General features: G+C 45.8%; 3 protein-coding genes across 3 annotated transcripts; 1 reads left to right on the top strand and 2 right to left on the bottom strand.

The window, feature by feature from the left end:
* Positions 1–470: 470 nt before the first annotated feature.
* On the bottom strand, positions 471–1,214 carry K441DRAFT_319359 (uncharacterized protein). Its single transcript, XM_067641157.1, has 3 exons — positions 743–1,214; positions 645–689; positions 471–551 (listed from the first exon to the last, which is right to left on the bottom strand). The coding sequence occupies exons 1-2, from the start codon at positions 1,028–1,030 to the stop codon at positions 657–659; spliced, it is 321 nt and encodes a 106-aa protein (XP_067507827.1). The 5' UTR covers positions 1,031–1,214; the 3' UTR covers positions 471–551; positions 645–656.
* A 911-nt stretch (positions 1,215–2,125) lies between these two features.
* Positions 2,126–3,103, bottom strand: K441DRAFT_543771 (nicotinamide mononucleotide adenylyltransferase 1; the record flags this gene model as incomplete). The annotated part of the gene is made up of 3 exons (XM_067642747.1): positions 2,126–2,294; positions 2,346–2,421; positions 2,476–3,103. 3 exons carry the CDS (start codon positions 3,101–3,103, stop codon positions 2,126–2,128), a joined length of 873 nt encoding a protein of 290 aa, XP_067507826.1.
* Positions 3,104–4,644: 1,541 nt separating this feature from the next.
* On the top strand, positions 4,645–10,463 carry K441DRAFT_544881 (uncharacterized protein; the record flags this gene model as incomplete). The annotated part of the gene is made up of 6 exons (XM_067642784.1): positions 4,645–4,940; positions 4,986–5,089; positions 5,142–5,794; positions 5,844–9,999; positions 10,055–10,204; positions 10,267–10,463. 6 exons carry the CDS (start codon positions 4,645–4,647, stop codon positions 10,461–10,463), a joined length of 5,556 nt encoding a protein of 1,851 aa, XP_067507825.1.
* Between the last annotated feature and the right edge of the window lie 3,673 nt (positions 10,464–14,136).

The raw sequence follows: 14,136 nt of genomic DNA, 5'->3' as shown, positions 1-14,136 counted from the left end.
CGCGTCTGTGGCTCTACGGACGTGTGCAATCTGAAGCCTTCAGATTCAATCTGGAGTTCAAATGAGGAGCTTCGAGCTCCAGATTTGAACTGACGCCAAGACCTCAGTTCAGATTCTATATATGGCAAAGTTGCCAATTTTTTAGTAACTTTTAGCGTGTTTTTTGGGCGGTCAGAGGAACATCAAAAATTTGTGGCTAAAGTCAAGTTGAACTGGAATTCAACCGAACAGTCGCCTCAGAATCAGATTGAAGCTCCAGATCAACTCTATTCTGAACTGAATCTAAGGCCTCCAGATTGCAACCAAACGTTCCCTAAGTTATCCCTTAACCCGCTTGCATGCATCGCTAAATCGCGACTAGAATTAATTGGGTACTAGTATCTCGTGCAGCTTACTTGATTGGCTGACCCGTTATCGATAACATATGCACGCAAACCAGCAGGTTAAGGGATAGCCCCTTGTGAAAACAAAAAGCCTCCCTGTGTTTATTTCAAACAGAGCATCCAACACTTCCGGATTAGAAAGGATCCCAAAAGTTAACTTGCAAAACCCTAAACCGTAATCCAGTATTAATATAATTTATAAATATCTATCCGATGCCGTGCGAAGAGGTGCAACAACTGGATATGAAATGATCGACTTACGAAAACAGCTTATCAAACTCTACAAAGCGTCTTCAAGACTTCGACCTGGATGATTTTGCGTGAGTTTGTAAATCGTGTTTATTACTCTCTATTCCTACCTTGGAGTTGGCTGAAGATCTTGGCCGCGGATGACGTTTCGCAACATCGGAAGTGGTATCGGGTAAGGTGCCATGTGCTCGATAGTTTTTTCGATATCTTCGGAGACTTGCCGAGCCGTATGACGACCAACTTTGCAAATTCGAAATCCTTCCTATCATGTTCATCTGGGAATTGCGTTCGGAGACGTTGTCTTGGTCGGTATAAATGGAGTCAATCCATATGGAATGGTTGCGTGACCTTGCCCGAAAATGGGGAAGCGCATCATGTAAATTCGAGGTTATATTCATACGCTTGCCATTACTGCAAATGATTGTTTTCTCTTCGGCCGAGTTTTGTTAATATATCCTACCGTTTGATAGCTTTGTGGCTGCCGCCATCTTGTGATAAAATGTCAAACAAGAGGTTCCTATCCTTTTCTAAAGTATAGGGCAGGGCTTCGTTTTTTTGGGCTGTCATTCAATTCTACTTCTCTCATTTTGTGCCAGATAAATCCGCTACCATCACCGTTAGCGATGGTAAGGGGACGAATCGAGGAATCATTGTTTAGTGGGGCGTAAATACGAGGCTTCGACTGAGCGGAAAGCCCCCCCCTAACTCTCGTTGCTAGACGTCGGAAACGCTTGCTCTTTCAGGGTTCCATGTTTGACGGCCTCTCGCTAAAGTCGCCTGACAAAGGGGAGGTCGTTAATCCAAACGATGGCTGGCTGAAGAAGTTGATAGGACCTGCAGTTGTTAGAAGTCCATAGCACAGAGAGTTTCTGGGGCCGGACACGTCTTCCAGAAAATGAGTCGAGGATGTTCTGACATCCCGAGGCTGTTTTCGACCAGCGGTTACTCAGCCTCAGCCTTGGCGATTGATGAGACTTTATGCCGGCCCGGGAGCTGGCTACTTGCTCACAAGATGGCCGGACTACTTTCAAGGCATATAAGAGTTGAATTACCGTTAACAAGATTGCAAGAGAGGTATACGTTTTGCGATCATATGTGCGAACAGTGTTGAATCCAGTTCGATAATTCTGTGGTATACAAGGTATCGATAAAAACACTACCTCCGCCCATACTCGTGCCGGCGACAGCAAGCCCATCCTCTATTCAATCGTCTTACTCCTGAAATAAACCCCTACGAAGGGAAGCTTGCCAGCCATATCTAGAGAATAAAGATTCCGCCAGTAGATTCTTTGAACCAATGCACCACATTTACTCGGCTCCAAGCCGATACGCCTGAGGTGGGCGAGTGTCGGAGTCGAATAAATAATGTAGGAATATTTCTTGAAGATGATGTCTACTACGGTTGGTTGAGAGCTTTTCATGGTGTGGCTTGAGATCATGTCAACTTGCGAGCGTTTCCAACCCCGCAAGGCGCAATGGGGGCGAGCTTATCACTAGGTGCTAGTCATATCAGGTTTTGCCATCTTCTCCTTGCCTTTTTCGGGTTTGGACTTGTCATCATCCAGGTAGAGATCATTTTCGTAAATATAATCAACAACTTTGTCTGGAATGAGGTATCGTATGCTCATGCCTCGTTTGCGGAACAGTCGAATTTTGGTGGAACTACACGCTAAGTCAGTACTTGGTCACTATATCAAGGCAGTGCTAACTCACGAGACGTCGTTTTGAATCAACTGCTGGATCACCCTAATATTGCCTCGCCATTGTTGCAGGCTAGCAAGCGCATCATCTAGCAAGTTTGTTTAGTAGGTTTACTATTTGTTCTTAGGTAGGCAGAGCTTACCTATATCTGTACCACTCCGCTCGAGGATGAATGCCCCATAATGGCCGAGGATTCTTTCCAAGTCCTCTTGTGCCCACAGACCGGGCGTACTCATTGTCTGTATAAGATCCGCGCCGGCCAATAGAGCCACATGGATCTTCTTCTTTTCTCCTGTGTATGTCTCGATACCTCCAAGAACTTTATTGAGATAATAATCGAAATGGTCTAGGACCTTTACGGTGGGAAGGTATTCTTTGTGTAGCGGCTCCCACGGATCCACTCCAATCCAGGTAGAGCTCTGTTTCACGGCGAGGTTACACATTGTGATCCTGTGTTGAGCTGAGACAAGGCCAGCCTTCTTGTAGGCGTCGCCGACAGGACTGAAGAAGCCGCCGACAACCTCGAAGTCGGTCTGAAACTCGCAGTAGTCGGCGGCCTGCTCGAACATTCGTAGGTGTAGGTTCGTAGGAGGCGAGAATGACCCGCAGGAGACTAGGACAAGCGGGATTTTGCCTGAGTCTGAGAGGAATTTCTTCAGCCTATCTGCCGGAAAAATGTAGTTCTCCAAAGTGAGAGCGGCCTTTTGCTGGGTGTCACCACCATGGGTAATTCCATCATCCGCGACAGCGAGCTTCGGTGAGTTTGCCATTGTTGCTGCTCCCGTCTTCTTGTGTTTTGGTACAAGGTGCAGGTAGGTTTGACGATGTTTCTTGCGCTCGGCTGAGGTTCAGAAGGACTGACTGGACCCTTGAGAGTATGACGCGACTGCCTGGGGGTTCTTGCCGGGTTAGTAAGGCGGAAGGAGCGGCAGTTTGCGAGACAACGACCGCGACGCAATATGGTTTGTTTATGGGTGAGACAGTCTCGGCTAGGAGGAAGCAGCTGGAAGGGGAATGGGGACTAAGTACTTGACTGGTGGGCGCGACATTTCTTATGGTCTTAGGAAGCCCTTTGGCCTTTGTAGCGGCGGGGTGGGAGTCTGCGGAGGGGAAATTTACCCTTGACCCTTGAACAAGCTCGGTTGAGACCCTTTAAACTCCGAGCTTGAACAGGCTCTGATAGTCACGATTACTCGACTGCGCAAGCCTTTTGCACAATACTTCTCTGTGCTCGTGGAAGCAGTGCAAGAGGAGCAATTATTCCGTGACGGTATTAATCATCACTGCATGATGCGCTGAAAAGTATCATCTTGGTGCGAGAACTATCTCGTGGACTCTTGGGGTAGCCTCCCCACACGGGTGATTGACAATCTAGGATTGCTAATACTAGCAGAGGAGCGCGGGATTCCGATGGTGGATGGATCATTTAGGAAATCTGTAGTGTCTGAGATCTGCGGTCTAGGCTCTGAGTGATCCTCCAGTTTAGTAGTGCAATAATAGCGTTCAGCGTATGATGTGGCGTTGTGTAGAGGGAGGCGTCCGACAGCCCTGCTCCATGGAGGCCGGAGAAGTAGCATGTCTCTCGATACATTTATTCGCATGCTGGCAAAGGGCAGCGCCTTCCAGAGAGTGCATGTATATAGAAGCGGGTGGGCCTTGGCCGGCCATTGCTCGCATGCTCCATGAAAAGTGATTGCGAACCGGGTTATGCCGCCTATATGCACAGCTGCAAACACGCACTCCGGTCTGGCGCATGTCGAAATATCCTCCTAAATTCTCATCAGAGAAAGGAACGGCAGTGTGCAGGTTACCAGGCCGAAACGTGCGGCAGCATCTGTGGAACTCAAGGCTCTGTATAACAAGTCATCCCACTGCATTAAGCGGGACCAAGCAGCGACGCCATCATTATCATCTCCATCTCAACCGTCGCAGGATAGCCGTTGCCCACACCGTCTCCATCATCTACCGAGACGTACTTCCACACTTCGACGCACTGCATCACGGTTTTGTTCCATTCTAAGCACTCGTTATTCTCATTCACACGTTCGCTTGCCCGGCCTATGGCGAAGTCGTAGGGTATTGGTATGGACCGGGAGCGTCGACCTTCATCTGGATTTCTCGACAACCCAACCACCACAACTTTTCCTTCCAGGTACAGCCCCACCATCTCATCACACTATCCACCATCAGTTACATCTGTCGCTGTGTCCACAACAATCCTCTCACCTTGCTTCATCGGCACAGCTGCGAGACCCACCGCCGGGGTCACAGTCTGGGTTGCGAGCCATCAATACCAAGCAATTAGATTCTCATGTCTCCCAGAGTGACTCGCTCTTCTGCGAGACTCTCAGCAGGTTCTTCAAACTCTATCCCCGCCCAACCTCCCGCACCTCCTCCTCGCCCACTCTCGACGGTTTCAAGGAAACGTAAGGCGCCCGCCCGAGACCCAACCCCCGAGCAACCCGCAGAACCCGCAGAAGCACCACAATCTCGTGGGCGCTCAAAGCGGACTAGAATCGAGGTGCCAGAACCTCTGCTGTCACCAGCTCCTGCTGCTTCTACACGTTTGAGGAAGGGCAAAGCAACATCGGCGATGTCAAGTGCTGGGTAGGTATTTTCTTTTCAGACAACATCATTTACTAATGCACCCAGACCTTCGGCAGGGCCTTCCGAGGAAAAGTCAGCACCACAAGCTCCATCTGGATCCTCGTCATCTGCAAACAAGCGTAGATCAAGTCGGAAGAAGGACAATCAAGGTAAAAATTCCCGCTATCTCACCTCGTCTAACCGTCTACTAACTGTTTGCAGATCCAGCTCCTTCTGCAACTCCCTCGTCCTCTAGGCGTCGAAGAAAGTCAAACCCTAAACCCGACGACGATGTGTCAATGAAAGATGTTTCTGACAAGGCAGAAGGACAAGCAGATAAAACGGAGGCAGAGCCAAGCCGGCCAGACATGAGTGACGACAGCAACGGAGAAGGCGCGCCTCGACACTATGATGACGAGGATGACGATGATGATCCTTTTGGGGGAAGCTATCTCGGTCGCCATGGAGGCCCCCCGGGTCTTTCAAGCACTCTCCGAGCCCTGAGCGGCATGATGTCTGGGGTATCTTCTCGTCTACGCGGTATCTTGGAGAATTTAAGGCAGAAGAATGATCCATCAGTTCAGCTTATTGCTCTCCAAGAGCTTTCCGAGATTCTTCTTGTTTCTACGGAAGACAACCTCGCTGGCCACTTTTCGCCTGATCAATATGTCAAGGAACTAGTTATATTGATGCAACCAAACGAATTTGGAGAAGAAAACCCGGAGATTATGCTCCTTGCTTGTCGTTGCATTGCCAATTTGATGGAAGCCCTTCCTGCGGCCACTGCGAATGTTGTGTACGGCAATGCTGTTCCAGTCCTTTGCCAAAAGCTGCTTGAGATCCACTTCATTGATTTAGCTGAGCAAGCTCTAAGCGTATGCACCCCCTTTCTAGTCCTACCTGGCATTGCTGACACTACTACAGACTCTCGAAAAAATATCTGTCGAGTTTCCTGCATCTATTGTGCGTGAAGGAGGACTCACAGCTTGCTTAACCTATCTCGACTTTTTTGCAACAAGTACCCAAAGGACAGCCGTCACTACTGCTGCAAATTGCTGCCGTAATATCCCTGAAGACTCTTTCCCTACAATTCGAGACGTCATGCCGATCCTCCAAAATGTATTGAACAGTAATGATCAGAAGGTGGTTGAACAGGGTTGTCTTTGTGTATCTCGAATTGTCGAAAGCTTCAAATATCAGGAAAGCAAATTGGAGGAGCTTGTAAGCCCGGAACTGCTCAGAGCTATTCTGCGCTTGTTGTTGCCCGGCACCACGAACCTCATCGGCGCTAACATCCACACCCTGTTCCTCCGCGTACTTTCAATCGCCGCTCGAGCAAGCCCCCGCTTGTCTGTTGAGCTTTTCAAGATGAACGTGGTCGACACCTTATACCAGATCCTCACTGGGGTATCACCACCGAGTGGTACCGACGACATTGCGACAAAGATCGACAGCGTCGTTATCATGCAGGCTTTGATTCATCGCCCCCGTGAGCAGATCTTCGAAACCCTGAACGTCATCTGCGAGCTTCTTCCAAGCGTCCCTAGAGACGATCTTATGTATCTGGACGATCTTTTTGACGCAGGGTACGCGGGGGACGAGTTGGTATCAATTTCTACACGATCAAAGAAATCACCAAACCAGAAGAGGGTTGAATTGCTCGAAGAGTGCAAGAATGAGGTTAAGCGCTTTGCAGTTATTCTCCTCCCTACTCTCACGGACGCGTATTCCAGCACGGTGAATCTGAATGTGCGACAAAAAGTATTGACAGCGCAACTTAAGATGCTCTCAAACCTTGATATCGACATACTAGAGGATGCTCTCAGGCCAGTTCCTTATGCTTCGTATCTGGCTTCGATTCTTTCACAGCAAGATCATCCATCATTGGTTACTTACGCGCTGCAAGCAGCGGAACTCCTTCTCAAGCGGCTACAATCCATTTACCGATACCAATTCTATAGAGAAGGTGTGATTGCAGAGATTTCTGGGCTTGCAAATAGGCCCTGCAAGACTCTGGAAGACCAATCGAAAGCCATCAAACCAGCAATTGAGGTCGAACCCGTTGGAAGCTCGAGCAGGAGCAGTAGCTCTGCAGGAGATGTCGACGTAGATCACGATATCGACGAAGATGCGGAAATTGAGATGCATTCCGATGATGACGAGGATGATCACGAAGACCATGTGGACGCTCGAGACGATGATGACGATTCTGATTCTTCCTCATCTTCTGATCATCATTACGTCTCAAATCCACCTATCCCAAATATAGAAGATGTGGTTACTCTTCGCGCTAAGAAGTTCATAGAGGTCCACGAAAAAGATAGCGCCAAAGCTATTCGCGACAAGGCCGGTGCGATCCTCGAGGATCTTAAAAGCTTAGCTCAAGACATCAAGGCTTGCTATTTGGAAAACAGAAGCAGCCAGAGCATGGAACTGTTCACTCGCCTAGCCGCATATTTTGATGGAGACGCATTGGAGAGTATTACTAGCTATGAATTACTAACTTCGAACGTGGTCGAGGTTTTGCTCGAAATATTCTCCGGGCCGGATAGCACTACCAATTCGGACGCGCGATCAGTATTTCTTGAGGCATTTATGGGGTCAAGTACACAGAATAAAGTTAGAACCTCCAGCAGTAATTCTCCGGCAACGCCCTTCAGCGTACTGGTAAACAAATTGCAGGACCTTCTTAGTCGAGCTGAACATTTCGAAGTCATCACGGTACATCAACACTCCTATGACAGCAATAGAAGCAGTGCGGCGTCTATGTTGGCCAAACAGCTTCGCCTTAAACTTGTCGCCGATGAAGACTCTGGGATCCCTAAGCCTTACCGAAACATTATGGTTTCTATCCATGCAATCGCCACATTCAAAGCCCTGGATGACTATCTTAGACCGCGGATTAGCGTTGCCGAGAGACCACGAGCGTCCAGGACTCGTGACGGAGTGTCTGGAACTATAGCAGCATATGCTGCAGCACTCTCTGGCGGTGAAGGTCGAAGCTCAGCAGGGCCACCACCGGTTCTCCCTCCTACTGAAGCAACCAACCGCAATGCTTCGAAGAAGTCGTCCAAGTCAAAGACGTCGAATTCAGCACCAGTCACACAAGCAGGACCCAGTTCTTCCCCAGAAAAACCGTCCAGCACCCGACGATCAAGCAGGCGACATCAGACCCAGGTACAACCTCCCCCACCACCTCCGCCGGCGCCAGCCCCTCCCAGGTCCGACAGCAATCAGGACCCCATTGAGTGTGCTGATGAGGAACGCCTCTCAGACCAAGACGATATGGATGAAACTGGGGCATTGAACGCGATTGTAGATGATCTGGAGGATGAGATGGATGATGATTTGCCAGACCCTTCTGCCGTGAGTGTGGAGGTTGCATCAACGGGCAAGGTGACGGCCCGCAAAGAAGACGGGACCAGAGTTGCAACTCCTCTTCAAGGTCAAATTTCAGCACGCCCATCCCCAGCAGAACGCATGGCTACTCAACGCCTCTCCGCACTCTTGCGAGGATCATCTATGCAACAAGCATTTGGGGTTGCAGCCTCGTCGTCGGGCGCGCTATCTTACGCGGCTGCAATCCAATCTATACCCCAAGATTGGCATATCGAGTTTAGTGTCAACGATCAGCCGATATCAAATGAGACTACTATATATCGTGCAATCCATTTCAACCAGACTCAGCCCACTGATGTCTCCATTCGAACTGTTTGGAATGCTATCCATACCATCAAATTCAAGCGCGTCCCTGGCCCTCCTCCTGCCGAACCCAATTCCTTGACCCCCCCACCGGAGTCAACTCCTACAACCTCATCAGGACTTCCGCACTCTCTTGATAAAAATCCCACCACTTCGGGGATTCTTCGATTGCTCAGCATTCTTCATGGGCTCAATTCCAACCTCGATGATGTTTTGTCGGAAAACAAGGAGCAGATCAAACTCAATGTTGAACCGCTTTCGCAATTTGTCAATACTAAGCTGACCGCGAAACTCAACCGCCAATTAGAAGAGCCTCTGATTGTGGCAAGCAATTGTCTTCCAAGCTGGAGTGAGGACTTAGCTCGGCTGTACCCATTCCTTTTTCCTTTCGAGACGAGACACCTTTTCCTTCAGTCGACATCTTTTGGCTATTCACGATCTATGACCAGATGGCAAAACGCGCAGTCTACCAGCGATGCTCGGCACGACCGCCATCGTGACGAGAGGCCCTTTTTGGGTAGGCTGCAACGCCAGAAAGTTCGTATTTCTAGAATGAGAATCTTGGAATCAGCGATCAAGGTTATGGAACTATATGGCTCCTCCCCCAGTGTGCTTGAGGTTGAGTACTTCGAAGAAGTTGGCACTGGTCTAGGTCCTACCCTAGAATTCTACTCCACCGTTTCAAAAGAGTTTTCAAAGAAGAAACTCAAGTTGTGGAGAGAGAACGAGTCTAACGATAATGATGAGTACGCTTTTGGAAAGCGTGGTTTGTTCCCTGCTCCAATGAGTGAAGAACAATCCAACAGCGAGAATGGCAAGAGAGTGCTTCATCTTTTCAAGATGCTAGGCAAATTTGTTGCACGATCGATGCTTGACTCAAGAATCATTGATGTTTCATTCAATCCGACGTTCTTCCGTATTGGAGATGGCACGGCTGCTGTCACCCCATCACTTGGTGCAGTTAAATCTGTCGATAGTGACCTCGCCAAGGCGTTGAAACTTTTGAAACTATTCGCCAATGCAAGAAAGAAGATCGACGAAAACGGCAACCTCAATCCAGCTCAGAAAGTTCAAGCAATCCAGGATATCGAAATTGACGGAGCTCATGTCGAAGATCTCGGCCTTGACTTTACGCTTCCTGGCTATCCTACAATTGAATTAATTGAACGGGGGGCTGACACTTCTGTCACTATCGACAATGTCTCTCTTTACGTAGATAAGGTCCTTGATTATACTCTCGGGTCCGGAGTGCAACGGCAGGTAGACGCTTTCCGAGCTGGCTTCTCCCAAGTGTTCCCATACTCTGCCTTGAAAGCCTTTACCCCCGATGAGCTTGTAATGTTGTTTGGTAGAGTTGAAGAGGACTGGTCACTGGAAAGTAAGTCTTAGATCCTTCAAAACGGGTTGTAGTGAAGTATACTAACTAGTACTAGCATTAATGGATTCGATTAAGGCCGACCATGGTTACAATCTAGATAGCAAGAACGTCCGAAACCTGCTCCAGACTATGAGCGAGCTATCACTTCCTCAGAGGCGGGACTTCCTTCAATTTGTTACAGGTAGCCCGAAGCTTCCAATCGGAGGTATAATATATTCTGCCTTGATTTCTATCGATATAAGGGAGCTCCGCTAACACTGCTTATAGGTTTCAAGAGTCTTACTCCCATGTTCACTGTGGTCTGCAAGCCGAGCGAGCCTCCTTATACTTCGGACGACTACCTTCCAAGCGTCATGACGTGCGTCAATTATCTCAAAATGCCCGATTACAGTAGCATGGAGGTACTGCGCGAGAAATTGAATGTTGCAATTCAGGAAGGCCAGGGGGCTTTCCACCTTTCCTAAGAAACTATCTGATGAACTTAACGGCCACTTCAAAGTGAGGAAGGGAACACGACTATTACAGGAGGCGCATACAGAGCATTCACGGTGGCAGGTTTTTCTAGTGGTTGACTGGTTTTCACTTTTCGGAATCTGCATCTTTTGTTCAATATGGGGGCATAACTTTTTCTTTCTGCATGAAGCTTTACCATTGCCCCTGGATTTCTATTATGTTTACTATTTACACGCTTCTGCTTCGAGAATGATGGATGCATACTAGGGTACGAAGGGGAATGGTCCGGCGTCACCAGTTCTGCGTTTCCCTAGCATAATGATCGATTAGGGAAGGTGGTTTAGATAGAGCCTTCAAATCATATTTGTAGACTGCGCTTTGCATGAAGATTACTTCGTGTTCATACCAACAACAAATATTGAGGAGAGTAAATTCTAGAGCCTGATCGTATATAAGCTAGCGTAAGGAATTTACCAGGCCAACTACGCAAGGTTTACCATGATAATACATTTAGACCATCTGCGAATGTTGGCAAGTACACGACGCTTTGCATCTCATTGTCAGTGCTGGTTGATCGCGTTGATCAAACGGTATATAAAGATAAACAACTAATATTATTAATAGTGTAAAGTGAAAAGCCCTACGATACCGATTACCGAGTAAACCTAAAAAGGTAAGCGTAAGGTAAGGATGTGGCTAGGGAATCCAATTAATAGAACAATAGGTATATTATATATATAGATAAATCCATAAGGAAAAGGAGGTGTCTAAGTGCGAGGTAAGAAAGGTTTTTCCCTAGGTACGTGCAGCGCACGTACCTTACAGGTGAGTTACCCCTAGGCCGCCCCTGGGCCCCCCGTACCTTACAGCTATATAACTATCTACTTAGGTTTTACCTAACAGTAAGCGGATATCTAGCTTACTTGCCAGATACGCTGCGTAGAACAATATATATATGCATAGCAACGGTCGGGACCCCGACGCATGAGCCCGTCACCTAATAAATAGATACTTAATATTACTTTAAATTAATTATAAGGGTTGTATTAAGTAAAAAAAAATATCTCTTTAAATATAATTTTAATGTCTTATAAATAGAAACCTCCATACTTATTTAAGCTTAGTAAGATTAGCCTATTTAGTTCTAATCTAGCCTTTATTTAAATTTGGCTTATTAATAATTAAAGGCTTAGGGCATGTTCGGTTGCAGCTCCATATTCAATATGGAGGCTCTATATTGTAACGGAAATGGAGCTCAAATATAAATATGAGGGTGTTGTTCGGTAAATCTAACGACTTTTAAATATGGAGCCCCTCCATATCGGTAAGCGCGTCAAATTTGCAAGCTATACTATATACAGTAGTTATAATAAGGTTCTTAGCACCGTTTTAATATAGAGCTTTAAGCTCCAGTTCTATATTCTATATTAATCTGGAGCCCTTATATACGCGCTAAAGTAACAACTTTTAATTGTAATACTGCTGTCGCATTTACATGCCTTATATAATATTATTATTCTAACCTTCGTGGTTATAATAAGCTTATTTTTAAGGCGTCGCGGGTATTATTATAGCTCTACTATAGCTCCTATGGGAGGCGGGTAAAGATATAGGAAACGTTAATTGTAGAGAGGGCGTTAGCCGAGGAGGAGGCTCTATTGCTACACTAAAGTAGGGAGTCGCGATAGAGGCCTGGTGGTAGAGAGGGGCTTATTTAAATTTCTTACCAACGTTAATTACGAAGTTAAATATAGAGCCTTATTCTAGAGCTGCAACCGAATAATTAACTTAATTATAGATTTAAATGAGCTACGGTAGTAGCCGCCACTAATTACAAAATGGGCGACACTAAAAGGCGCACGGATTGAACAGATTATAATATGGAGGCGATTTGCAACCGAACGTGCCCTTATTCTATTAAGCCTTTTATATTACTATTTCCTAAAATTTTAAATATACTTCTTTAAGTTCTTATAGTATCTTTACTAGCCTTATTTCTTTCTATTTTAACTCTTAAATACGTTTTAAGGTTCTAGCCTCTTTTCACTTTCGGTAAGCTTGGATTAATAAGCTAATATAGCCTTATATACTTAGTATTATATACACCACCTCGTCAATTCCGGTTGTTAGCGCCTTACTAGTGACGCCTCTCGGGCGGAAATCCTCATATAAATTAGTATAAGTTTCCCCGTCTTGGCAGTGAGCTTCAAAAGACCTTAATATTAAAAATTTATGAAGCTTTTTAAAACTAATGATTGTATAGTAGATTGCCTATATATAAATATTTCTAAAGTCACAGTAGCCAAATAAGTGTTAAAATCAACGCTTAGCAATTAAACGAGTGTCCAAATATCTCCTTTAGGCTCCCTGATCGTCCTCTAAGCCCCTAATTGTCCTCTAAGATCCTAATCGTCCTCTAAGCTTTCTACTGTCCTCTACCACTTGGTAGGTCCCCCTTCTACTTTAATTACTGCCTAAAGGCATGCAGGTATAGAAGTAACTAGATCCTCAAAGTAGCAAGCCTCCAGATTCTCCTATTTAGATTTAATAGCTGCTTATATTACTTCTTTTGTTAATAGGCAAGGCTTCCGCTTAGCTATTTAAGTCTTCATTATATTCTAAACAGCCTTAATTAGGTTAAGATCTAGGCTATTTACTAGCCACTAAAGTAACTTAATATCGTCTTCTTAAAACTTAGTAATGGTAATATAAGCTCTATAATAGGGAGCTCCGTCTATTTATATAATTATTAGAGTACTTCTAAATTCGTAATTAGGGAAATATATACTATACTTAGCGTTATAAAAGTTGTAGAATTTTTTAAGCTTTGGATATATGTAATCTAGAAAGCCCTATACCGTAATATTACCCTATTCTTCCTTATTCTAAAATAATAGAGGCCCTTTTTCTACACCGTAGAATGCAGCCTATATTATTATATAAGGTATATTAGCGAACTTAGGACGGAGGCAATTAGGATAATATCGTTTATTAGGTCTTCTAATAACATAAAGCCACTAGTGCCCACTACGATATATAGCTGCCTTATCTGTCTATATAACTCTCCACTAATCCTCTTTTTAGAAGTAATAGTAAGCCAATATAAATGCTAACCGGGCGCGATAGTAAGCTATAGTAAGCTAGGGCTTTGTATAAGTAATATAGCGTTAAAAGCCCTCCTTCTTAAGATATTAGGCGACTATAGAGTTAGAATAAGGGACTCCTGCGTAGAAGGAAAGCTCTAAATAGGTAAGGCAACGCGCCTAAGCATTTGACTCTAGGAAATTAACTAGTTAACGCTAGGTTAGCGAGCCGTATATAAGAGCATTGCAATAGCTACTATATATTAGGGTCTGTGCTTTATTAATAATATAGTAAACAGTAGAATATAGTTGCTTAACCAATATAGTAATATAAGAGATAGGTTCTTAAAGGTAGCGATAGAGGCCTTTAATTGTGCATCTTAGGGAGTAAGGAATAAGCGCTTAAGCGTTACTTTCCTAAAGCCGTTGACGACGTTAAATACGTTCTGCAGTTCGCTCCTCCCGCTCCTGTTCCTCGCGTCGCTCCCATCTATTAAGATGAGCAATTGCTCGGCGAATGCAACGGTTTGGGGTAGTAGGCGTTAGAGTAAAACTAGATACAGCAGAGCGAGTAGAGGGAGTATTCGGCACAGTTATATTA

Source organism: Cenococcum geophilum (genome assembly GCF_001692895.1).
Source record: "Cenococcum geophilum 1.58 unplaced genomic scaffold K441scaffold_7, whole genome shotgun sequence".
Classification (NCBI taxonomy): domain Eukaryota; kingdom Fungi; phylum Ascomycota; class Dothideomycetes; order Gloniales; family Gloniaceae; genus Cenococcum; species Cenococcum geophilum.
Note: the sequence above shows the minus strand (reverse complement) of the source record. Positions and strands in the feature narration are given on the sequence as shown.

Coding starts and splice junctions, on each gene's coding strand:
- K441DRAFT_319359 (XM_067641157.1), bottom strand. CDS start 1,030: ATGAATATAACCTCGAATTTACATGATGCGCTTCCCCATTTTCGGGCA. Junction 690..742: donor GATCTTCAGCCAACTCCAAG/GTAGGAATAGAG, acceptor AAAATCATCCAG/GTCGAAGTCTTGAAGACGCT.